At 34.8% G+C, this 27,395-nt stretch overlaps 3 protein-coding genes across 4 annotated transcripts in view; all 3 read left to right on the plus strand.

Annotated features, from left to right (window-relative positions):
• LOC136819854 (uncharacterized) overlaps window positions 1-27,395 on the plus strand; it is a 190,655-nt gene that overhangs the window by 82,401 nt on the left and 80,859 nt on the right. The gene's annotated exons all lie outside the window — the stretch shown is intronic.
• LOC136819751 (3-ketodihydrosphingosine reductase-like) lies at window positions 1,594-2,905 on the plus strand. Its single transcript, XM_067075995.1, has one exon. It carries the CDS (start codon window positions 1,657-1,659, stop codon window positions 2,725-2,727), a length of 1,071 nt encoding a protein of 356 aa, XP_066932096.1. The 5' UTR covers window positions 1,594-1,656; the 3' UTR covers window positions 2,728-2,905.
• Window positions 5,011-27,360, plus strand: LOC136819680 (SRR1-like protein). Its single transcript, XM_067075924.1, has 7 exons — window positions 5,011-5,194; window positions 6,876-6,916; window positions 7,170-7,306; window positions 7,708-7,797; window positions 8,827-8,972; window positions 10,937-10,982; window positions 26,283-27,360. The coding sequence occupies exons 1-7, from the start codon at window positions 5,046-5,048 to the stop codon at window positions 26,481-26,483; spliced, it is 810 nt and encodes a 269-aa protein (XP_066932025.1). The 5' UTR covers window positions 5,011-5,045; the 3' UTR covers window positions 26,484-27,360.

Raw genomic sequence — 27,395 nt, forward strand, 5'->3', positions numbered from 1 at the left:
TTGTGAGGGAGAAAGCAATAAGGCATACAGTTCCTACAGGAAGAACAGGCAGAGAGAAAGAGAGGAAAGTTCTGGAGCCAAAGAAAAGATATTTAGATAATGAGACTATATTGAAGGAAGCAATGTTTTCTGGTGGTTTTGAAGATATTGAAAGTTGTTATTCTTCAGATGAGTGAACTTCTAGAACACTTTATGTATGAGAATAACCAAGCTGGCACTCCTGTTTACTTGAATGCTCGTGTAAACTGGCGCTGACATTTTTTGACGTAAAATGGACGTTATACAGACCTTTTGTGTCAAAAATACCTGAATGTAATAATTATACCGAGCATGTAAAAGAAACCATAGTTATAGCCTTAATGATAGATGGAAAAAGTCGATCTACCTGAAAGTAATATCATTTGAGCTTACTCTGTTCACTCACAGACTTATGTTTTGAAATAGGGCATTTTGAAATATAATTTTTCCTTTGAAATTAAGTGTTTTTTATTCTGACAATTATGTAAAATGGACCAATGAGACCTGTTTTGACTTCCTAAGAGCAATCTTTCTAATCATATTCTAATCTTCTATGCTTCATCTTTTTTAATTATTTTAAACTGATAATTAGAGGTATTTAATTGTTTCCGGAAGTAATTAGAAAATTGGGGACAGAAGGATGATCTTCTTTACCATAATTTTAATCATTCTACCTATTATATTTATGTACGATAAAATTGTCAACTTTTTGAGCTGATAATCATTATTTGGGTATTTCCTTGTCAAGCCAAGTCAAAGCACCATTCACCAGTGCTTTTAAAATAGAAATTAATTTTTAATTTCCTTTAGAGCTGATTGTAAATATTATATTATTGTATAGGAGATTTTCAGTTGTAAATTTTTGCTTTCTTCATTTTGTAAATATATTATAGTTTGAAAATCCTTTATTGAAACTTTCTAGAGTAAAAAGAACAAAGATCAGTTTGTTTTCACTGCTTTCTTTTGGAACAGATACAACTTCATCACTAAAAATCTCATATTTGGGTTGACTGACAGTCTGTGCCAATAACTCGATCGGGAAGATTCACCGAAATGGGAAGAGCCTTCCCGAACGGGAAGAACATTCCCGAACGGGAAATCAACTTGACTCCCAAACGGGTAAGAGTTAAAAAAACGGACTTCCAGATCGGGAAGAAGCGGGAAAATAAGGAAAACTCGATCGGGTTGGAACTTCCCGTTTGGGAAGTTTACACACTTTTTTCACAATTCAACAAGATTTCTACGGTCAAGTCTACTTTTCTTTCGGTGAAAAACCTTAAAATTTGATGCTTTTTCACCTCCAGAAAGTTTCAACTTTCGCCGGTCATCGTACAGCTTCGCCGAACATTCAGTCAATTTTCAACTTCCCAAAGAGGAAGAATCTTCCCAAACGGGCAGAAAAAAATAGAGTAAGTTCTTCCCGTTCGGGAAGGTTCTTCTCATATCGGAAGAATCTTCCCCATCGAGTTAGTGGCACAGACTGACTGATGAAGGCTTCTCATGTTCATAATTAATTTTTTTTAGCAAAAATTCTGAATCACTGAATATTTAACAAATTTATTTTTTTATAGAGAATTTTAACGAATAAAAACAAGAAAACTGAACAAAACAAAAGAAGATTCAGAAAAAAAATAAAAAATGGCGCAAACACAGCTAACATTTGCTCGTGTCATCATGCATATTGTGGCATTCATATTTCTAGCTGGTTACATGTTGTACCAGAAAGTGCCTTTGGTGCAAGGGATGTTTATGTTTGCTGTTTGTGTCTTTTACTGGTTGATTTATCTTTCTTATGTTATTGTGAATAATATGAAACCTAAGACACCAAAATTTAAATTGGCTGGAAAACGTGTTGTTATTACTGGTGGATCCAGTGGTATCGGGTTTGAATTGGCTAAGTTGTGTGTAGAGGCTGAATGCTCTAAGGTGGTCATCATCGCCAGAAACGAAGGAAGATTGAAAGCAAAAGTTGCTGAGCTGAAAGAAATGGTTTCTACTGATGACCAAGTGATCTCTTGTTTATCTCTGGATTTGTCTTCTGATGGAGCTGAAATTGCCAACCGCATGAAACGGCTTGGAGGTGTTGATTTATTGGTAAATTGTGCTGGATATTCAGTCCCTGGTGAATTTGAGAATCTGGATACCAATGTTTTTGAGGATATGATTAAAGCTAATTATTTGAGTGCTGTACACACAACACATGCTATTGTTCCATCTATGATTGAAAAAAAGCAAGGACAGATCGTGTTTTTGTCTTCTGTTGGCGGACAATTAGGCATCTATGGGTTCACTGGATATTCTGGTTCTAAATATGCTATCCGAGGTTTTGCTGAGGTCCTGTATCACGAGTTACGTCCTTACGATATCGGTGTCAGCCTTGCTTTTCCACCAGATACCAAAACACCAGGATTTGACAAAGAAATGGAGCAAAAACCAAAATTGTGTCAAGCCATATCCGAGCAAGCTGGTCTCTGGGAAGTCGAAGATGTTGCCAAGATTATAAAAGATGGAATTGTGAAACGTAAATTCATGATTGGATTTGGATCTGATGGTTATTTCATGAATGCATTATCGGCAGGGGCTTCACCAGCTAATTCAGTACTGGAGTTTTGGGTTCATAGTTTTTTGGGACCTATTTTACGTGTTTACATGTTGTTCTTACAAAACATGTGGACTAATATGATTGATAATGAACTAAAAACAAATTGAAAGTGTTATTAGTATGAATAGGTAGGAATTTAAATATGAATGTTTTGTTTTGATAGTTTTGGTTAGTCTGAATCACAGACCTCTACAAAATTGAATTGCAGGTAATATATCGCTGCCATCAAGGCAAAAGGTCCAATCTCAAAATTAGTGTCGGAGAAAACTGAGAATTTTTATGTTTGATAACCTTAAATCTTGAGATTGGACCTTTTTTCATAGTGAGGGGGATCCCATCTACATGAAAAAGTGTCAATCTCAAAATTTAAAGTTAGCAAAACAGAAAAATTCTTAGTTTCCTCCGACACTAATTTTGAGATTGGACCTTTTTCCTTGATTGATGACAGTGATATAAGGAGCACGAATCCGTTAGTGGATACCAGCAGTTTTGGTCGGCTATTAAAACTTTTTTTTAATTTTTCTAGGTTAAATCTCGATAGTCATTCAATGTCAACAAGCTAGGAACCCTGTATGAGTAATAGGCTATATTATGACAAAAAAGGGTGTGTGCGAATGTCGACGTACCTTGCTTCTCAGTGCTTCTACCAACTATGGTACCTTTTGTTAGGAATATTTGATGTTAGACAAGGGGAATCTTTTTTCCGTCTATTCCTTCGAAAAAAGTATAAGGTTTGATGGCTAACTGTGACCACAAAATGTGAATTTTTACAAACTCTTATGATTTGTTATATAAGCAAAATCCATTTTTGATTATCTTTTATTTTCTTTATAATATTTTGTTAAAGGTGCATTATACTGATGTTATACTTCTTCATCGTTTTTTCGATATCGATTCTAAAACATTATAAACATATTATGATAATATAATGTTTATTATGATTGATGATTTTAATTATAGTCCAGCACTTTAAATTAAACACTCGATTAAATATTGAATTCGATATTATTTATGAAAATGGCCCATTTACTTCAAAGATTAGACTAGAGTCTACTTCTGGCTGAACTTTGCTTTTTGATAATTTTTTTGACGCTGAGTCATCCACTACTGAGGCTTATCTACTACTACAAGATCAGATCATCTTTTATTTTATTTTGTGGTGCCTTTTTCTTTTTTTCTTTTCTCATTTTAAACAACACAACTTTATCATAAATTTATGGCAGTTACGGCCACTTTTTTTCATTTTTGCCCATCTTACACCTCTCTTGAATGACTGATATTCTTGATCTCTAAAAGATATACAAAAATCTGAATTTGAAAATCATATTTGAAATCGGCTAGTGTATTTCAGAAAAGTAGATTTTTGATCAATCAAAATTTTATTATTGTCAATTTATTTTCAGTTGGTAACAACAAGACCTGGTATCCTAGATAGTTACAGCCGTGGCCGTTTACTACTAAAATCCAATTTCACTTTAGGCGTACAAACTTTCGCGAGGTCGAAAAATCGCGAAATTTGCGACATTTACTTTCGCGAATTTGAGGAAAAAATGTTTTTCGCGAGTATAAACATTCGCGAATCGTTGGATAAAAATGAGAATTTTCGAATAAAAGTTGCCTTAAAAGTGAAAAAAAATATTCCTTACATCTGCTAAAGACGGTTGCACTTCGACTTTAAAAAGGTATTAAAAGATAATAATATGCCGAAAATTAGATATTTATTACGATTTCGAAGTTTTATAGATTTCCATTTTTTTTGAGAATTTTTCGCGAGCATAAACTTTCGCGAATTGCCCTGTTAAGAATTTTCAAAGACATTTACTTTCGCGAAAAAAGGCCAAAATTCGCGAAAATCGCGAAAGTTTCTGCTCGTGAAAGTTTGTACGCCTAAGATATTAGATTTATTGAAAATATTTTAAATCATTAATTCTATTACCTTTCCAACGAGAAGATTTTTTAATTACTTCCTGAGTTTTCTTTAAGCATTATTCATCAAGAAAAAGCGAGCTGCTACATATTTAATTTTTGTTTGAGAGATGCAAGATGCCACTTTATTGGGTTTTTCCAGAAAAAAACCGTCTGTGACTGGAAATGCTGTAACCCCCTGGAATTCCAGGCAATTTCAGGTTTAAACCCCTCTTGAATTCTGAATTTTAGTTGGATTTAAAAAGCTACCTCCATGGAATTCCAGTTATTTTTTACAGATTTTTGTACCTCTCTATGGAATTCCGCCACATATCAAACCTTGTCCCCCCCTGAAAATGGACCTCCTCAACAGGGGGTATACGGTTTTTTTTCTGGAAAAGCCCATTCCAAGAGGAGGTTTATGCCAGGATATAGAAATTCTGTTAAATCACCTTGTTCTTCTTTCTTTTCCATTTATATTTCATAGGGAAAATAATATGAAACTGAAAAAATAATTGAAATGGAAGAATTTCAAGTTGTAACGAGGAAAAATAAAAAAAATTGGAAGAAATCAAAGAATTTGAAGAAAAACGAGATTCCACTTTTAGATGGCGATACCTCTCCAGTTATCGATGTCGACAAATGCATTGGACGAATCGAAGACATAAAGTATCTTTCTATTCATGATATGCACCATTGCAATGTCTTCTATTATTACATCACGAACCCAACAGCTGATTGGCTGCAAGTGACGTAAAATCTGTCAATACGTCACTTGCAGTCAAACAGCTGCTGGGTGTGATGTCGAAGACATTGCAGTGATGTATACCATGATTAACTTTTCACGCTTTGTACGGTTATTAAGTTCCAGAAAAAGGATATAACATTTTTCAATGATTTATACCTTGTATATTGTGCACAACGGTTTATACTAGGACAAATATCGGAACCCCCATCTACCCCGGACGTACAAAATTACTCCCGGATAGTGCAGACTATTCTTTGCATTTCTGAAAGAGGCTTCTTCCGATAAATTTCAACTAACACTGATTTTAGAACCAGTAGATTTGTATTGACGAGGTTCTAGCTCTTCTCATTTTTAAATACACAATGTGTGTATCAAGCCCGCCATCTTAAGACCGCCTCCCCCATGAAAATTGTTAAAGTATTGATCATCAAAATCCCGCGGAAAATAACAAAAATGGTAGACTTGTTATGTTTTCCTTTCTTTCAAAGTATCAAGTCTAAGAAAAGATGCCTTGTTTGAGAGAAGCAAGGGATGCTCTCTTAATGGCTCATTTTTGAAAATGCTATTAAATGACGAAGAATTTTTACTTCTTTATGATATCAACAAATCAAAAAACCCAGATTTTCCCTATTGAAACTATGAGACATTTGACTTGGATGATCTGAAAGAGGATGCATTGCCAACTTTAGGTTAAAAAAAGATGATATTTATGATACGCCTGCAATCCATTCTTACCCTGCTCATTTTTCAGTTAAAATTGAATTATAAAGATCTTTTCCTTTACTACTCAATCATTAGGCTGTTTCATTAAAACCATACAGGGGGGGGGGTAGACGAACCTTTTCAAGTAAAAAAAAAATCATTGAAAATGTGTTGATATCTTGATACCCCCGTGGAAAATGGGAAATTCTGCAAAAAATACCTTTTGAAACACTTTTTTCTCTTGGCCATAAAGACATTCACAAGGAACACGACCGTAAAGTGCATCCATCTGCAAATGGACAACACCTCAGCACTGGCCTACATAGCAAAGATGGGGGACACTCAGCTCAAGATAATAGTGAGGTTAAGTATACCGGGATCACGACGACGGACGAAAAATGTAATAGGCTAGTGGAAATACGAAATTTGATTGGTTGAAATTCACTAGCCTGTTAAATTTTCGTTCGTCGTCGTGATTTTACCAATTTACTTAACCTCACTAATGTTGTCACTGAGTCAGGAGCTGTGGAAATACCTTCTTAGGCCGGACGAACTAAAATTAGTCTTTTATACCCTGGAAAATTTGAAAAATGAAAAATATCCCCTGGAAATTTTTCTCGGATTACCCTCTGGAAATGTTCTTCCAGCCCCGCCCCCACCCTGTATGGATATAAAATGGAATGGCCCATTCTACATTTAAGGGTCAGAGTTGCTGTAGACTGTGCTATAGTCTAAGACAAATCATTATCTAAGAAACAAACACAAAACCGAAGGAAATTCGCAAACGGTTTTTTTGCCGAAAAGAGTTTACAGTCGGTAGAGTTTGCCAATCTTTCGCGGACGATAACATCGTCCATAGTTGTTGTTGATAAACTGTTCATTCCTTTTTTACTTCATTAGATCTTCAATGGAAACATGTGATTTTTGGCGCACAATAAAAGGTATGATTATTTTTTATTAATTTATGAGATTCTTTATGGTCCCAAAGATTGACAATGAAGCTTGACTTTAATGAAGGGTGGGAAAGGGAATGTGTAGGGGAGGCATGAAATCAATATAAAATAGAAATAGAAAGCCCTTGAAAATGAAAGTTCTTTATGCTTTTCTTCTTACCTAGTAATAGAACTAATGTTAGCGGGAACTAATTTTTTTTTTAAACAATATTAATGACTTATTGCCCGTGACATTTTGCAGAGGAAATCATCGAAGAGGCGTTATTCAAAAGTCTGGATGTGAAAGAAATTGTCCTGTATGGTATAGGTTCCATTGCGAATAGCAAGATTGCTCAACACCAATTATCCCTTGTCTTGCTGATCACCCAATACTTAAAGGTTTGAAATTCTTGCTTTTTCAGAAAGGAAAGTCAAAACTTTCGTGAATAGACCATTTCATAAATTACGTTACCAACATCACTTGCCTCGATTTGAAATTATTGCCATGGTGATTTACTCCCAGCGGATTTTTAAAACTACTTTCTATTCATAAAAAACATTGAATAAAATCATTCTATTTGTTCTCTATTTACAAAGGGAAGGGGTGACAAATATTGGAAATTGTTATTTACGTACTAAACAGACGCCCCTTAGGCCACTGATCATCCGGATTTTTACCCTTCAGATGAAAGATCAAACTTTTTCAAAAATTAAACTGCTTAAATTAGTTCAAATGTTAATTTCAAGCTTAACGGCAAAGTTTAGTTTTTGTATCTAATTGCTATCTATCTCTATTTTAGATCAAAGTGATGTATTACGATCCTGTATTGAATGATCAGGAACATCTTGTTTTGAATGGATTCAATTTTGTTCGTATTCTTTATAACGAGGTTTGATACACGTCTTTTTTTTTTTTTTAAGAAACACACTTTTAAGAAACATGAGGCTCAGAATGCCTAAAAACTAAGAAACATGCTGAGGCTGAGAATGAGAAAATAACATTTTTTGATTCGGTTTTTTATAAGAACCTTCCAATCAAGGCTAATTATGTCAAAAAGTTTAGAAACATGTAAGAAACATTTAAGGTTCAAAAGGCCGATTTCTTAAGAAACATCGAGGCTGCTAATTAAAACTAGTTTCTTAAAAAAAAAGACGTATTCTTTTGCGAAAGTCTTCAATTACTGAGGATAATAGCGAGTTTATGTATTTCCACTTTTGAGGACGGTAAAGTGACTGAAGCGATTTGGAATAACCCGCAGTTTTGACCTGCTAAATCGAGGACGGTAAAAGTACTGATTTACCGTCGTCCTCAGCTGGTCAGGATCTAGTCAAGTTAGAACCTTACCGTCTCCGTCGCAGAAAAACACACATACTTAAACTCTGTAATGTTAAGATTGTGAAAGGCAATGAGCTTTTCCATTTAATAATATCCATACAAGGGGGTGGACGAACCTTTTCAAGCCAAAAGTAATCGGTGTCAAGACAAATATACCGGGTTATCCAGAAAAAAACATGTCGAAACTTGTAACGTAGATATCTCGAGAAGTAATTGTCAAAAATCACTCAAATTTTCTCGGTACTACCGAGTTTATGTATGTAGGTTTTTCTGTGAAGGAGACGGTGAGGTTCTTATTTGGCTAGATCCTGACCAGCTGAAGACGACGGTAAATCAGAACTTTTAGTACCGTCCTCGATTTTGCAGGGCAGAACTGCGGGTTATTCCAAATCGCTCCAGTCACTTTACCGTCTTCAAAAGCGCAAATACACAAAGTCGCTACTACCAGTCGACCAACAGTACTCTTGTGGCTTTATTTACATTATACATAACCTTACTACAGTAGTTTCCCCGTAAGAACAGCGAAAGGGGCCAACTTTGAGTTGTAAAGGTTCGTTTTAAGCAGACTTTACTGTATTTTTAGGAATGCAAGCGCTCGGTATCAATTCCAACACTATTCGTCATGTTTCATTGTGGAAAAGCTATGTATAATAACCTACTGTGGGCGAACTGGAAGCAACTATCGAATCTCGTGGTCATTGGGAACGCATTCTCAAGCTATGTTGACAGGTAATATTTAACTATTTGTTTTACTAAAAGTGGTTGATTTTTTTCGATCAAACGGTATTTCTAAACTGCAAAATTTAATCACATTTAAGATGTATAAAATTTAAGTCATTGTTGATTGCTGCAGAATCAAATACTAATTGGAAGAGCAGTGTCTTTTACAACCGTGCAAATAACGGCCAGTGACTAGTCTAGCTTCAAGCTAGACGACTAATTCAGACATAGTAAAAAGAAAACAAAAAATAAAGGAGAGAACAATTTTAGTCATCTAAAAACAATTGTGCACTAACTCCAAACAAAAGAAAAGTGTCAATATTGCAATTATAATTTTTCCCGCTCAAAAAAATATTTTGAAGTAGAAAATGTGTGTGGATTTGTGTGTTAAAAACTTTTCATTTGAGTTGATTATGTTTTGAGAGTTTGATGTTGCTTGATAAATTATTTTCTCGCTATGCAAGTTTTTGCATAGCTAGCCGGGTATTCTATAAGGCCGAACACCGGATTCTTCCAGTCGTTTATACAAACCAAATCCCGTTACAATATTCGTACTATCGTATAGCGCCTATTAGTACTAGTAATCGTATGGCTTGGAGTGCAATTAACGATTAATCACGAGTAACAAAGGAGAATATAGTAATTTGCACGACAAAACATACGATTCCGAGGTAATCGTCAGTAAATACATTCGAAAACCTCCTTTTTTTCTTTTGTTTAAAAAGAAAACATTGCAGTGTAATTTCTTTGTTTTCAATTAAAAGAAGCTATTGTAACTTAAAATTTCTTTGTTCTTTTTCATATTGAAGAAAAAAAATGTCTTTGTTTTTTTATTATATAGTAAAAAATGTCTCTGACACAGGACTTGGGAGAGAAAAGAATAAGGGAACAAAAGTGTCCCCCCGCCGAAGAGTGCAAAAAGTGGTAATAGTGCAATTAACGATTAATCGCACTCCTCTAGACCAATCAGATTCGAGTAATTTTGCACGGCTGACGATTATACTACTATTACACATATTATAAACGAATCCAGTCTAGCCAGTGATCGATGAATACCGGTCATTTCGTAGTTTTTACCGGTAATTTCGTCCGTTTTCACATTGTCCGTTTAAGATTTGAAGGCTATAGGCGTATATGTTTTTTTCGTATTTTTTGATCATGTTAATTACATTTCTTTAGTTCCCTCATACTTACTTAATTATAATTATAAGAACTGCTTTAAACAAGTTTGTGCTTTCATATTTACAACTTTGGTTCATGCTGCTTTCGTCTATAAGCCGAAACACGGACTTGAATCTGAAGTTGATCAAATTGCCGCGCGGGTACGCATCGAAACAATGGTTCTTCGGTTCTAAATGTTTATTTTGCTGTTAAATGGAAAAAAATTAGTTTGAACGGTGACAGAAAGGATCTTCACCATTCCTTGACTTTTAGCAGATAGTATCTAGTATCAAATGAGATCAATGAGAGGTTTTTGCAAGTCGCGCGGGTAGGAGGAGTGCTCTTTTAGTGAACTAAACTTACCTTGCAAAACCAAGTGGATATTCGATGATAAAGAGGTACGGATGTAATCAAGAAAACCAATCAAAACTGGCCAAGTACCAACAAGCCATCTTTATAGATTTTTTTTGTTTTGTTTTGATTTCGACAGACGAAAAATGTTCGAACGTTCGACGAATATCGTTCGATTTTTTAATGCACTTTTTACATTAGAAGAACAAAAGGAAAGAAAGAGTGTTGCGCGTGGTGGTGGGTGTTGTGCCGCCGTGGTTTGTGTGGTGTGTTAGGGGGGTATTATAAGGCTTATGATCCTGTCACTTTTGGGGTTTTATCAGGAGTGTCTCTTATTTTGCTAGCAACTTGCGAATTGAGGTGGAGTCTGGATCGCTTCGCAATCCTTATACAATACGGCTAGTTTTCAGCACTAACAATTAAGTAATTTCAAACTTGATTTTGCTTTTCTGTTATTATAGGATTCCCTCCTCTCAACTGAAGCAAACTGCTCCTTATATCGAGAAGGTATGTTCTTTTATTACTCGATGACACTTTATTTTGATTATTAGTACAGTGGAGTCTTTTACGCGAACCTCTATAACTCGAACAGGCTTTATTGCTCCCTCAGTTAATGATGCCTTGTACTCCATATCTCGAAATTTTCTTGACTTGAACAAATGCGTGTTCCCCTTTCGAGTTCGAGTTATGGACACTCAACTGTATCACCAAGTTTTTATGAATAGGCATCAGAACTGGAGAGGGTACAGTTCCGGGGGTACGAGCTGACGGGGGTGTCGCCCGGCTTTCGATCCTGGGATCCTTAGCAGGACTAAAAAGGAGGGAAAAAAGAAAATTTTGACTTATTTGACCAAATTTTGATCTTTTTTGGGGCAAAATATTGAAATTTTCCTATTTCTTCGACCCTCAGTTGAACTAAAGTTTGATTTTTTGATTTTTCCAACCCTTACATAGCCTATACTAGACGTCATCAGCGTTTTTTCTACGTCAAAGTGGAAATCATTAAGAAACGGAATGAAATATCCCAGTTTTTGGTGAGGTACCCGCGAACTCTTACAGGGACTAACAGGTTTACAAAAAGGTACCCTTAAGGGCGGCACATACCTGTACCCTTCACTTGTCGATGTGCCTACCCCGGGGTACATTTGCAGGGTACTGACACCCATATTCGGGTGGCGGTGTCTCTTTTATTTCAAAAGTATAAGTTAGTATCATGTACTATGTTAGAGGGCGGGGTTGAAATATTTCTCTTTTTTAGCTAAAAAAGTTAGTAACTGGTTACTCTTAAGGTTCCAAATAAGCCCCCCCCTGCTTGTTAACTTTTCGACAATTTTTCAACCCCCCCCGGACCTTATTAGGGCCCCCCTGTTTATTTAAGAATTTCTCCAGCTTTCAAAGAGAAGGTAAGAGAAATTCTCCAACCCTTCCGTTAATTCGAACCCCCCTCCCCGTTTATTTGGAACCTAAAAGTAGTACCAAAGTCTTTGGTAGTACTAGAAAGGGCGGATAGTATAAAAAGTTTTTATACTTTCCGGCTTAAAAGTTTGCAGAATTTTTACACTGTGCCACTGTGTTACTTGTATTTTGCTTAAGATGAAAAATGATTAAGATGGTTTTTGTTCGGGGGGGGCACTCCATTTCTAAACGACGGTATACACCCTAAGAATACCCTCTAGGGTGAATTTCACACATTTGATAAGAAGGGCGGGGACAGTCATTTTGTATTTGGTTAACAGAAAAAAACTACTCATCCCTTTGTTAGAGATAAATTGAAGCTTTGAGGAAGAAATGTTTTAACCCAAATGTTCACTCAAAAGTCCAAAACTCTCAATTTGATCATTTCTCATGTTTGTAAAAAAGTCAAGTCATAAAGTAAGAATACGTTAAGAATATTTCACCCTCAATTTTGGCACTTAAGAATACTTGACCCTCATCCAAAGTACACTATTGTTATATAAAAAAGCGTGTATGTTTCTCAGCTTACTATTTTTAAAATAATGTTGAATTCAATCCCCACCCCCCCCCCCCCCCCCCCCCCCCCCCCCCCCCCCCCCCCCCCAGGGTAGATGTCTGAATTTAAAGTTTTAACACATGCTGTCAAAAGAAATTACCAAATTTCAGTAAAAAATTGTTTTTAACTTGTTTGCAATCCAGCAAGCGTTATCATTTAATATTGGTTCAAAGCAAGTTCAAAACTTTACAATATCAAAATCATAAACTGGATACAAAGCTAAGGTAAATTATAACGTAAGCTATTGCTCAAGAAAAATATACAAAAAGTGCCTAAGAGACTGTTCATCTAACGTTTCCAGACCATCTAAAAAGAACGACAAATTTCTAAAGAACGACAAAACTCATATTTCGCCGTCCACAACTCCGACCGAAAGTTACTGTTATAAGTTATAAGTCTCTATTTAGGTAAGCTGGAAACATTACATGAACTAGCTCCTAAAGAAGCAATGCCTATAGAAGCATTGATAAAATATCAGAATTTGAAAAATACACAGTGATGCATAATATAATATAATAATAATAATCAACCGGCTTGTTTGAGTATTGCTGTTGTTTTATTGTCGATACTATCTTGTCTATTTGACGCTACAAGAAGATACCTTAAGGGAACTAATTTTTGCTAGGCTGCATGCATCCCCAAATTAGTTTTGATATATATATCAGAGGGGATGTGTGCAGCCTAAATTTTTGCGGGAACTAAATTTTGCGGTTTTTGCGGATTTATGCCCAAACCGCAAAATTAAGTTCCCGCAAAATTTTTCAAATGCGAAAAACAAAGGTCGAATAATTCATAGTACGGCTCTAATTTTCTTTCAAGTGAGAAATCTGCAAAATTAAGTTCCTGCAAATATTTAATATTAAATCTTGAACTGCGAACCGCAAAAATTAGTTACCGCAAACATTAGTTACCGCAAAAAATAGTTCCCTTAAGGTAGTCTATGAATATATGTTGTGAATAAAAATTAAATCAGAATCGTATTATGAAAAAAATACAGTAGCCTTAGCTTAATTTAAATACATTGTATGTGTGATTGAAGAGTTTAAGATATCAGTTTTGATAATCAATAAGTAAATAAATAAATGAATAAATAAATAAATAAATAAATAAATAAATAAATAAATAAATAAGTGTTGCATAATAAGTAAATATAAATTAGTCAATAGACACAAGGCAAAAAAAAGTGATGCATGACTAGGGTGGTGCGTAAAAAAAATTAAAATTGGGATCGTCTACGTGAAAGCCTAGTCTACGCGCATCCCCGAAGTCGATTTCGATATACGGGATGTGTATCATGTATAAAATTCCTTCGTCTTTGTGTTTTTTTTAGGAGTACGTTATACTGAACAGAACTGACTGAGTGGACGTTAAGCTTTCTGTCTGTCGTTAAGCTTTCTGTCTGTCGTTAAGCTTTCTGTCTGTCGTTACACGTTTTCTTTATAAGAACTAACCATATAAGAACACAAAGCTTCGATGGCCAAAATGCTGAGAACAAGCTAAGATCAATATAAGGCTTTGCAGTCTCTAAAACACCCAATTTCTTAGGAAAATGTACAAAAATGCCATAAAGATAGTGAAAATAAGAACATGTTAAAAACATTTTTAGGCTTAAAACTCAAAAAAGTTAAGAACATCCGAAGGGCTTCAAAAATTTTGGATGTTCTTATAAAAAAACATGTACTCGAAGAAATTATAGTAAACCATATCTGTCTTATCAAATTAGTGTAGTGGCAATGAAAACACTATTAATTAAAACAGGGTACTCTAAATTTGGGGTAATACACGATACACATCATCTATATAAAAAAATATCAGATGGCAGGGTACAGCATAGTGAAAACTGTGAACATTAAAGTAGTTACTCTTAGGTTCCAAATAAACGTGGGGGGTTCGAGAACTTTTGAAATTTTAATAAACGTGGGTGGGGCCTTATTGGAAATTGTATTTCTGAAAACCCAACAATAAGGTAAATACAGGCTAAAATCAGGTTTTTGGAGCAAAATAAGGGGACTTATTTTTGCCAACTGAAAATATTCTTAAAAGTTAATAAGGTCCGAGGGGTTTGGAAAATTTTCGAAAAATTAACAAACGGGGCGTTTATTTGGAACCTAAGAGTAAATTTAAATCAGATTTATGCTTCATCAAAATGATTGCTGACATGCTTTTCAGCACAAATCAAACCATGTAACCCTTCTAATCCTGTATGACTAACATTCAATTTAGTACTAACATCCATTTGAGTAACTAATAACTTTTCGAGCCGGAAACCAACGCTCTTTCTTTCATCTGTGGAAGAATCCTTTCCAAGACAACTAAAACACGAGGAAGAAGCCTCAGACTTCAATGGCTTTGGATTAATACTCGCCTTTATATCTTCAAACTTGAAAGTAAGTTCTTCATCAAATTCTTTATAATTAGGATCATCGCATTTATCTTCAACCATTTTAAAGAAAACCATCATCGTCCATGAATAGGTTTTACCAGATACATATTCCAACGGTTCATCGGATCGCCAACCTTTTTTAATTTCACCATTCTGCTCTTGATCGTATTCAAACTTCCCACATATCCCTCCTTCAGTATTCAGGACAAAAATGAGAACACTTTTGAGTTTGTATATAGACCGTTGTTTTACAAATTCTTTTGAAATATTGAAAACAACTTCACACTCCGGCCTGAAAAACAAAAAAGAGTTAGACTTTAGATTTAACCTGTATATCCCGCTTGTAACAAGACGCCAAAGCAACAGCCATACCATCATTTCTCTAATTTAATGCGACCGATGAAATAATTTTTTTGGAGGTACCGCACTAATAATAGGAGGGAATAAATTACTTTGAACCTTTCACTTTCCTATCGGACTTTGTTGCTATCTTTTCGTCAACATGATACATACATGTTGCCCCCCCCCCCCCAACAGACTTTCAATTCACGCAATCACGCAATTTTTTCCCCAAATTCACGCAATTTTTGTTCACGCAAAGCTTTCCAATTCGCGCAATTTCTTTTTAATTTTCACGCATTCACGCAAGTCAAAAAGCCCATTCACACATTCACGCAAACCGCTTGGGGCCATACATATAAAAAAACATGATGTATAGTGGATTCGAGTCATACTTACATCTTTGAATACAAACTAATACTTGTCCAAAATTTACTGGTGCTTCGTACTGGTTCAATCTTTTCTTTAAATGATTTCGATGATCGATCCAGTATCTCTATAGTATATGATGTTTTAAGAATTTTTAGATTGTTAAATTATTAAAAATGTGTTCACCACAATGAAAAAACATTCAAAGAAAAAACTATTTCTGACAGTTTTGTGCTTTGTAGTAACATTTGGTTTTTCCTATTTTAATGCTTTTTTCGAAGAATTTCAATATCAAAAAAATCATTAAAATAAATAAATAAATTCTTGAAAGTAGAAAAGTTAACCACTTAACCACTTGGTGTTAAATAATGAAAATATTATAGAAAAATGGATACAACAATTTCAAAACAAGTGGAAAGAAGAAAAAAAAAATCGTCACTTATGAGTTAAAGACGTCACCATAAAATCTTGAATCAATGATCATTCTTTTTGCATTTATCCTAAACTCGCAGTCTATTTCATTTGAAAGTTCCTTTATAGGCATCAGTAATTTTTACAATTGTTTTTTTATGTCATCCATAATTGTAAACTCCATACATTCTTTTTATATAAGAACAAACTATATATTATAAGAACATAAGGCTTCGATGGCTAAGATATTAAGAACAAGTTCAGAATACATTCAAAGGCTTTGCAGACTTTAAAAACCCAATTTCTTAGAAAAATGGACCAAAATACTCCCAAATTGGTGAAAATAAGAACAAGAAGAACATTTTTAGGTTTGAAACTCAAAAAGTTAAGAATTTCCCAAGGCTTCATAAATTTTGGATGTTCTTATAAAAAAGAAACGTGTAGTACATATACAGCTTATCCTATCTGTAAACTATTATGAGATAATTAAACAGGCCTTTAATTAGACTATATAGCTTGATTATTTTATGTTTAATCCCAGTTTTCCCCTCATACACTCTTTTTATTTTATAAGATCAATTTTATGTAAGGAGAATTTAAGAATACCCTTGGAACTTTAGAGGGTCAAAGTTTTGAAAATTGGGTTGAAATTTCTCCCGATAAATAAGAACACGATAAAAACATTTTGAAGGTCAAAAGTGCCAAGAAAATAAAAACAGCCGAGCCTCATCAAAAGTGTACTGGTTCTTATAAAAAAGAGTGTGTTGTTCTTTTGCGTCAACCTTTAGTCTCTTTTCATTAGAGATTCGATTCTAAATTGTCATTAATGGGTATTATTTGTTAATCACAGCCAGAAACATTTCGCATGAAGTGCTAAACTTCGTCAATTCTTGATATGCGTAAGTCATTTTTCTAGCGGAAACACCCTAAAATATCCAGGATTTGACCCTCTCTGTTACTAAAAATAGAAACACAGAGGTCAAAATCCGGCTTTTTTTCGAGTGCTTCCGTTAAAAAATATGACGTCCTCTTGACTTACGCATATCAAGAATTCAATTAACTGAATGTAAAAGGTACACGCTTTTTTTTAAGAATGGTTGTTTTTTCATTTCATCATGGTTCAGTATTCTTAACTTTTTGGGGAAAATCATCCTTGAATATTCTTACAGTATTCTTAGGCTAGGATCCTAATTCAGACTAGGTTTAACTTTTAATGCATACGTCTCAAGCATAAAATGACATTTTTGTGAAAGTAGTGGGTGGTGATTGGCAATTTATAATTGAAAATACTCTTTTTGGCCAATTTCATCATGAATATTCTTATGAAGTATATTCTTATAAAAAAGTGTGTAACGGCCTTGTTTTGTTTGTGTAAGGTATTTCTGTCAGATTGAAGCGAAGTTTGGGTATTAAATATACAAAACTCACAAATAATTAATGTTTGTATTTCAGAATCTCCATCATGGAATTTGGCATCTGAATGTAATTTTTAAATCATCTTTAAATGTAAATTTCCAGTTATCCCCGCAGTAACACTCTAATACCATTTAATTCTTCAATTTAGGTTAGATTTCGACCCTAACTTAATATGTACCTTAAGTATATTTTAGAATATGATTTTCCCCTAAAAGTTAAGAATATTCATGATGGAATGTAAAAGACTATTCTTATAAAAAAGAAAACTTGTGAAGAATTTTTAACGAAAATTGTTTATTCGTTTTACAAAAAAAGCGGAGATTCCGCGGAGATTATACTATAAAAAGATAGTATATATTTTAATTTTCAGCTATAATTTTACATTTTCCTTTTACCATCATTTTTTGGACCTACCTCGGAGCAGGGATATGTTATAGCGGAGCTGGATAACGCACATTTGAAAAAGCCTTGTTCTATCTCTTTCCCTGACATTAAAATTTGATATGAAATTAAACTTTATTAATTACAAATTCGTGAAATTTGGATTTCTTTTTAGCCAATGATTGCTGCATTTATTGTTCACGATTAAAAACTTTTAATTATCAAGAGGGTCTGTAAAACATTGGTGAATGACAATTTAAAAAAATGAAAAACATTGTTTTCATTAGTAAAGTTATAAGAAATATCTGCTGTAAGATTATAAATAGCTCTTTTTCATTTGAAATACCGCGCTACACCGCGGGGTGCCTCACTTTCTAAATGATATTTGTCTGATTATGGAAAAAATTTCAAGTCAATTGAAACAATATTTGTCAAAATATTTACATCTGAAATTTTTAAAGAGAAATCATGAAAGCTTCTCAAATCCATAACACACGCTGATAAAAATAGATTTCATTTACAAGGAAGCTTTTGGGGTATCTTCTACAAATATTATTTTGATGAAAAGCGGGAACTTCATAGCAAAATATGTGCAAACGTACTGCATGAATACTTTGTCTGCTTCATTTTTGCTCCGGCCTAGGAGCCTTTAATTCTCTCTTCCGACAACGGTCAAGACATTTTTTGTTTGTTTATCTAATCCGATGATCTATTCCGATTTAACAAAAACGGATCACTGATTCCAATAATGTGATTTGATTGGCCGAAAGTATTTAGAAAAAGATGGCTGCCGAAAGTGGACTAGCTGAATGTGTAGCAAATAGTGGCAAATCTCAGTGAAAAATTGATCATTTTCATCAATATTCATGGTGTTTTGGACATAATTTATAAGAAGTTTGATGCATACTGGCTCTCTAACAATGTGGAAAGACTTTGGAGAAATTTTGGCCATGAATCCTCAGCTGATCGAGTGTTTATAATGCATATAACTATGGCTAACTTCTCTTAGACGCACAAAACCAAAAAACTTTTTTTCAAGATTGATAGAAACTTTTTGAGAGCAAACTATTAATATATTTGAATTCAGTATTTCTACTTGTGTGTGAATTTGAGTGAGTTTGGTGCATTTCTCATGATTTTGTGCTGTAAAAATGATCATATTTTGGACTTCGTCATTTTTCATGATGATATAATTGGCGGTCGTCCCTTTTGGATTTTCAAACTTGACAATGAAACATTCAAACACACAGCCATTGAAATTCAAAAGAGAATACTAAATTACAATTACAGTGTAAATTTGAAAACGATCTGAGTAGTTTTTTTGGTGTCTGTATGACTGAAAATGATCCTGTTTTGGACTTTGTTATTGTTGTAATTTCATCGCGGCTGGCGACCGTTCCTTTATATTTTTCAAGCCCGACACAGATTCTTTCCAAACATACCACTGTAAGAATTCAATAAAGGATACTAAAACACAGTGTAAATTGTGTAAATTTTAACAAGATTGGAGAAATTTTCACAGTCAGACAGTGTTATGGCTGAAAATGATCATTTTTGGACTTTGTTATACTTTCATTGCAGCTGGTGACCGTTCCTTTAGATTTTTCAAGCCCGACACTTCCAAACATACTACTGTAGGAATTCAATAAAGGATACTAAAACACAGTTCCTGTGTAAATTTGAACAAGATCGGAGAAATTTTCACAGTATTGTGGCTGAAAATGATCATTTTTTGGACTTTGTCGTAATTTCAAAGGCTTGGGCGACCGTTCCTTTTGAAGATTTTTTAAACCGGACACAGGTTTTTTCCAAACATACTACTATTACATACACACTATCGTACCATTTTATTTTATTTATCCTAGTCTCCTCCAAGCAAGTATTATCCCGACAGAATAATGCTTAGCTAAAAGCCGTGGCCTCTAATTTAGGCTATTTTTCTCCCGGTCCGGACAATCAAATCAACGCGCATCATGGCTTGGCTGTTGGCTAGTTTAAAAAAATATAAAAACTTGGAAATATTTGATTTCTAAACGTTTATCTCCTTTAGATCCAGTTTTGTACTTTTTAGTCGGGGATGAGTGGGGAGGGGGGTTGGGTTGGCACTTTAGGCAAGAAATTGCATGTGTAATCACTTAGAAGAGCTAAACGTCCAGCTGATTTATTTATTCTTTAAGATTATTTCCCATACTCGCTCTAAAATAAAATTATTACTTTGCTTTCTGATTATTAGTTTGTGGGCAACATTCTAACACAACTCAACAAACTCATCCACTCATTTTTCACATCTTTTAATCTCTTAAGCCGGAGCTTCCAGCGCAGCTGGTTTATTCTTATAAAAACAGAACACTCAAGGGGACAGAGATGGATTTCTAGTATGAACAGTTTACAATAGAAAAGACAAAGAAGCAATCCGCTAAGGAATTCTCGTCCTTCATCCAGCTCCGCTATAACATATCCCTGCTCGGAGGTCCTTTAATTTAACCTTTGTTCGTCCGTCCGTCCGTCTGCTCGTTCGTTCGTCTGTTTCCAGCTTTTCTCGGGATTGGCTCATTAGTTTTTTCTGATTTTTTGTACAGTGATGCAAAATGGGGATTCCCAAAAAGTGACGGAGCCCGATTTTCGAAAGAAGTTTTTTTTTTGGGCAAATTTGGGCCAAAAACTGCCTAAAAATAGGGTTTTTTGGACTTAATTTTTTCTGATTTTTTGCATGAAGATAAAGGGCAACGTTCTCTATTTGGGGAAATTCCCTTTTGTCATTTTTAGGGAAAATGAGCATTTCTCGCGATTGCCTTACACCAGAGGAATGTAATGAGATGGAAAAACAGCTTTTCTGATTACTCAAAGTTCAATTGAAAATTCTATTGTAAAAACGTTGATTAGGTCATTATATGAAAGTCCAGAAAAGACGGCTCGCCATGCAAATCGGACAGTTTCTACATGATTTGACGATAAAAATGAAAATTTGTTTTTCCTTTTTTGCCGATTACTAGTTCAATTTTTAAGAATAAGGAGCAATATTTTTACCAATGTATAACAAAAGAAATTCTTAACGCAATGATATTAAATTGGTTCTTGTAAAACTGTCAGAAGTCGAGTGAAATCAAGATGAAGTTATAATTTTCTCGAGCTCTAGCTCTCCATATAATGGTGCGGTTATATCAGTAGAATCGCTAGGAAATTCTGAGCAAGAAGATATAGGTACCTTTTCGTATAGGAGAGGTGTACACAAAATATAAGCCCTAAAAGTTTGCGCATAATCAGGCTTGAAACAAAAGAATTCGGTCACAACACGCTAATTATGCAGATTTACTATTTACTATTACCTATTTACTCGACATAAACTCCCAAGGGCAAGAGACCTGGTATATGACGAGCCGTTTTTCCATTGTTTTCAGGAAGCTGTTTTCCATCTCTTTGCATTCTGCTTACTGTGTAAATTGTAATTCTCAAAATGTATGATTTTATCTTTAAAGAGCTAGACCGGTTTTGGGCGGTTGGGAAAAATGGGTCTCCGTTAGCCGCCCACGGATCTCAAATTCGGAATCAGCGTGAAAAATTAATTTAAAAAAGATGGTTAAACTCCATCAGTCCAACGTAGGGTCGCAAAACACCAAAATCGAAAATTCAGTCCCTCGAAGGGTACATTTTTGGAGAGTTTTGGAAAAAAATAGAAGATTTTGGGAAAGTTTGCGAGTTTTAGTTCCACCATTCAGGGTTACTTTTTTCGAAAAAACGAGTCCCACTTAGGGTCCATTTTTCGAACTTCAGCGGCACACCCCTGTCAGTCGGCAAGGGTTTTGAAGTGAAGATGGGTCTTGTATTTTCAAAGGAAAATGTTATGGAATGTTTATGTATCTGTCTGTTGATCTGTGCGTATGTCACAAATACTTTGGGAATCCTGGAGGCTTTAAAATTTGGCACATTAGGGTAAATAAATATGGGTTTAATTTGTCAACAATTTAGATTTAAGATTATATTTCAATTTGTCTTCTGAAGAGCTTTAGGTCAAAATGAGGCTAAATATTCGGGCAGCCTAGAGCCTAAAGATATATGATCGGCTGAAATTGGGCACATCTGTTTAGTTTTTCAAAGACAATTTTGCCTTCTACTTCAAATTAGAAACTGGATCTTGTATTTTTAAAAGCAAAAGTTAAGTACCTTATTGGCGTTATTTTTAAATGGGCCAAGACTTTGCAATTTTAAACTAAAAGCAGCGTTAATTTTTTATCATTACTTCTTAATTTAAAGGATTTTAGGTATGATTCGAAGACGAAAATTATCCATTTTATTTTTTATTTATTTATTTAACATTTATTCGACTTCAATTTTTACAAAATTGTTCTTCCGTCTAAACTAAGAATTATAAAAATGAAAATGCAAAAGATATAAATTATTAAATTATTAAATATAGTAAAATTTTTATATTGATTTAAAATGTAATTAAAGAATGCTAAAGACACAGGACTGGCAAGAGATTGAATTAAGGATGAGATATAGGTATAGAGCTAGGCCTGCTGGAAGTCAAGAAAACATGGACGGTAAACAAAAGGCTGTAAGATTAATAAGTCAGTAAAGAAAAAAAAATATTTATACCGTAAAATACATAAATAATTAAAGTAACAAAAATATTTATAATGCTAATTATAATCACAGGGATAAAACCCTGGCTAATGCTTTATCAAAATAATATTTTTTAGCTTCTTTATTAAATTCTTCTAGAGTCTTTAAAGATTTTATGTTTTCTGGCAGATCATCATACCAACGAGCTTGACATTGAAATGTACCATCATTAACAACTTTGATCAATGGTTCTTTGAGTGTACAGCGAAGCTTCTTACTAGGGTTAGAGAATTCGACATTTAGATAACTGGGATGATTTTTATCTCGACGTGACTTGTGAACAATTTTAGCGGTGTTAAGTTCGATGTACTCTTTGACTGGTAGCCACTTTAGTTGAATTACGTCATTTAAAGTAGCGAATCGAGAAAGCGTACCCAGCTGCAATGTTTTGGATCTTTTGAAGACGTTCTACTTGGTACTTTGGAATTTGCGCATAGACAACATTGCTGTAGTTAAGCTTGGATAATATCATCGTTTCAGCCAGAGTCTTGCGAACATGAAATGGAGTAAAGCGACTGAATTTTCGTAGTGCTCGTAATGTTCCTTGAGAGGATTTGATGATTTCGTTGATATGTGTTGACCATGTTAAGTTATGATCAAGATAGACACCAAGCAATTTAACGTAGGTTTTGTGCTCGATTGATCGGCCAGAGCAGCGGAATAGTTGGCTTTGATTTTTTGGAAAATTCCTCAAGCGTTGAGAATGAAAAATGATGAGTTGTAGTTTGTCACTATTAAATAGTAGGTTACTGTCTTTTGACCACGACTGAAGGTTCTCAACATCCTTCTCCATATCCTTGATGGTTTCCTGCAAGTCCTTGAGTTTACAGTGACGGTAAAGGGTGGTATCGTCAGCGTATTGAATACTGGATGATGTTACTTGATCTGAAAGCTCGACGACATAAAGGTTGAATAACACAGGGCCTAATATACTACCCTTGGGAAACTCCAAAATACATAGGTTTTAATGAAGAGGTTTTATCCTCAACCTGTACATACTGTCTCCTCTCCAATAAATAGCTCGATAGGATTTGTAGAGAATCAGAAGAAAAATTCATATCTCGAAGTTTCAACAAGAGATTAAGATGGTCTATTGTGTCAAAGGCTTTGGAGTAATCAATTAGAATGGAAAGAGTTACTTCACTTTTGCTCATTGCTTTCTTGATGTCATCTCGAAGCTTGATCAGTAAGGTACTTGTAGAATGTCCTTTACGAAACCCGGACTGCGTTTGACGATAGAGAGATTTATCTTCAATAAATTTACAGAGCTGATGCAAGATAACTCGTTCAAAGACTTTCGAGAGCACAGGGAGTACCGATATTGGGCGATAGTCTTTGATTTTGATAGGTAGGTCGATTTCGGAATAGGGCATACCGCGAGCAATTTTCCATTCCATTGTCGAGGGAAGATTTTCTTGTCAATGCAGTTATTGATGATATTGACAAGTGGCGATGTGATGAATTCCGATATCGGTTTTACAAAACGAATAGAGATATTATCAGAGCCGCAAGAACAGTCATTTTTCAGGCTCTTTAAGATCTGACATACTTCATCATAAGTAAACATGATGAATTTTAAACGCGTTTTTCGTCATCTATCGTTTCGATATTATCTGGTAATGTTGATTCTTCGTTAGGTTTGCCGGTGAGTTCAGATGCTAATTTGCAATAGTAATCATTCATCTCGGATGGATGGTGCTTAATTCGGGATTTTTGATTATCCAAAACTCGATGTATTGTACTCCAAACGGCTTTTGGATCCCTCGAAGATAGGGATTTTCTGAAAAGTTATTTTGATTTCTTTCAGTCTCTTTTTGTACTTTTTTGAGGTTTTCTTTGTAGGTGGTTTTTGTCTTGTGGGTTCAACTTAGCCTGTTGACGAGAAAGTTCAAGTTGAGCTCGACAGTTTTTGATAGCTGGGTCCCTCATCCATGGCGCGATGGGGCGGGTCAGCTTCACACGTTTCAGCGGAGCATGATTTTCGATGCATTCGAGGATTAGATAGTTGAGGATATCGATTTGGTCTTCTGGATTGTCGAAAGCATAAATGGTGTTAAAGGGTGCTTGTGCTACATCATTGACATATGAGTTCATATTGAGATTTTTGTCATCACGAAGAAACTTGTAGCGAGGTTGGAATCGTTCCTTTTTAATATTCAGCAAGATGTAGGGGGTATTATGGTCACTTATCTCGTCGGTGGGCATGACATTGCTGTGGGTGACTTTGTTAGGAATATTGGTTATAATATGATCTATTAAAGTTTTATCAAGTCGTGTTGGTTTTGAGATATGCTGATAGAGGTTGTATGAGGTAAGTATTTCTTTGTAACGAGTTGTCGATTCTTTTTCTTGACCGATAAGATCAATGTTCATATCACCGGTCAGAATGATAACGCCATTCCATTTCGTGCAAATTTCAGCAATGGCGGTTTCAAATAAGTCTAACCAATGAAGCTTTTCTTTTTCCTTGAAGTTCGGTTGGTAAACGGTGACAACGAGATAAGGTGTGTTTTTGTTTCGGCCTCGGAATTCGGCAGCCAGAATTTCAAGGGATGAGTTTTTCGTTAAGTCCTTGCGCGGTTGAAAATGATGATAGTATTTTGCGTAAAGACCAACTCCACCACCTCGTGTTTTCGGTGCTTGAAAATGGGTACATAACCAGCAATTTCAACATATTTCGCTTGCTCCTTGTTGTCCTGAAGCCAAGTTTCGTTGAGGGTAATAATGTCGAATTGTAGGTCCGTCAACATAGAAGAAAATTCAGTGAACGTTGAAAGAAGTGATTGAGTGTTTAAGTGTGCGATGGAGGTTAGATTTCGATTATCGTTTAATAAATTTAAATGAGGATTTTCGATTATCAGTTCATCGATCGGAAGACTGTCATTCAGATCTCGTAGACTAAAAAATGGAAAGACGGACATGATACATCCCTGACATGTCCATTCCACGACGTTTCGAGATGTCATACGGTTTTGTTCATATTTTGAGAGTTTCGAACATGATGCATGGGTTAGACACAGACATTTGGTACAATGTAGGCGCTTGCGATTTGTTCCAACTCCTTTATCACACTCTGTGCATTTTGGTGCTGGTCCCGGATTGAGCTCGATATCACCAGATAATACAAGATTAAAAGTTGCATCAGAGTTCGAGTAATAACTGACAGGCGATTTCATTCTCTTGATTTTCGATGGGATGTGTTTACAAAAGGTTTCATTCTTTGTAACAGCAGCGTAATCAATTATCGAAGTGTGGACGAATGCATTAAGTGTAATTAAAGTCATTAAAACAATTAAGCGATTCATCTCGAAAAATAAAAAATGTTCAACTTTTTTCCGATCTGATGTATAAGAAAAAAGTGTTTGTTGTGTGAGAAAAAAAATGGCCCAACTTCGATTTGAGTGTCAAATTTAAACAGTTCTATTTATCTTTATCAGGATTCCCATAAGTTGATCTCGATTTTTAGGTTGAAATATGTTTGAACAAACATGTACTATTAGTCCCTCAGTACTTGCTCAAAACTATCACTCTTTGAAATTTCTTCTGGGCAGATATAAAAGCGATCCAGCAGTAAAACAAACTCTCAAATCAAGAAAACAACAAATCCAGATAATCTTCAAATTAGTATTATGTATATTTTATATATTATGTATATTTTTTACTCCATATTTAAAACTTCAGTCAATTATTTGATATTTTTAAAAATAACTGATTTTCGATGGAATTTTCAACAGTTTACTACTGAAAAATGACATTTTAATGTCATTATTTAGTCATTATTTACTAAATTGAAGCATAAATAGCCATTTTTTCCAATAAGGTAACATGCTAGTTTATTTATACATGCTAGGAAATGTTTTTTTCTTCTCGTCAGGTCATCCCATTCACAAAAGAGACATCCATAACAAACAGCTACCATTTTAATGACGTATTCAATGACACAGCAATCCATGTTTTTCCTGATGATCTCCTCCGCAAAGCTGATTCTTCATTCTGGGAGAATGTCAAAGAACCAGAATCGAATCATGAGGATGTTGAAATTATTTCAAAAAAGGAGGAGGGTTTTACGGAATAAAATGGAGGAGTGCTTCCTCGCAGGGGTTGTTCTTTATTTCAAAGTATATGAAGGTATCAGGCTGAAAATATCGTATTAAGAAAGGAGGAGGGCTTCACTGAATGATGAGGAGTAGAGAACCACTCACTTCTCCGGAGATGTCCCAGCTGGCACACAACGTTGTTTTAAGGTTCATCTAACGTTATATGGACGTTGTGAACGTTAGATAAACGTTAAAAGAACGTTGTGTGCCAGCCTTTTGTTTGTTTCAAGCACATCAAAGAAGGGAATGAGTTCGAATATGCATCGTATTCGTATGACATTTTATAGGAGTGTATTTCTCCAATGAGTTCGGCGATGAACTGGTAACCCAAATATTGTACTAGACGTACTTAGATCTAAATGGAAACACTTTCCAAGGAAGGACGACTTAATAGACAAATATTTAAATCTTGAATTTTATGATAGCTGCCCAAAGGAATAGAACAATTCCCTCAAGAGCCCCCCCCCCCCCCCAGTGGTAAACTCTGATCACGATATCACGCAAATCAGCAAAAAAATGGACAATCACGCATCACTTTGAAAAAAGTCTAAATCACGTATCACGGCTCTAAAATCTTTCAAATCACGATCACATTTTGACCTCTCATCATCTTCCAAATCACGTAATCAAGCTGCAATGAAATTCCCTATCACGTCATCATGAAAACCGCTTGGGGCCTCCTCTAAAGGGAGTATTATAAAGGCAGAATTGTTTCGCATAATTTTCCTTGACCGTAAAGGTCTGAAAAATGGAAGCACAAATGGAGAATGCCTACAATTAGTTGAAGTCATTGTAAATTACTTCATTATTTTAATTAACCTAAAAATTCACGAGAGTTTTTTGTCGTGGAAACTTTGCTGTTTTTGTCCTTAAAATCATTGTTTTTTGAA

Source organism: Clytia hemisphaerica, unplaced genomic scaffold (assembly GCF_902728285.1).
Source record: "Clytia hemisphaerica strain Z4C2 unplaced genomic scaffold, Clytia hemisphaerica genome assembly, whole genome shotgun sequence".
Lineage (NCBI taxonomy): Eukaryota > Metazoa > Cnidaria > Hydrozoa > Leptothecata > Clytiidae > Clytia > Clytia hemisphaerica.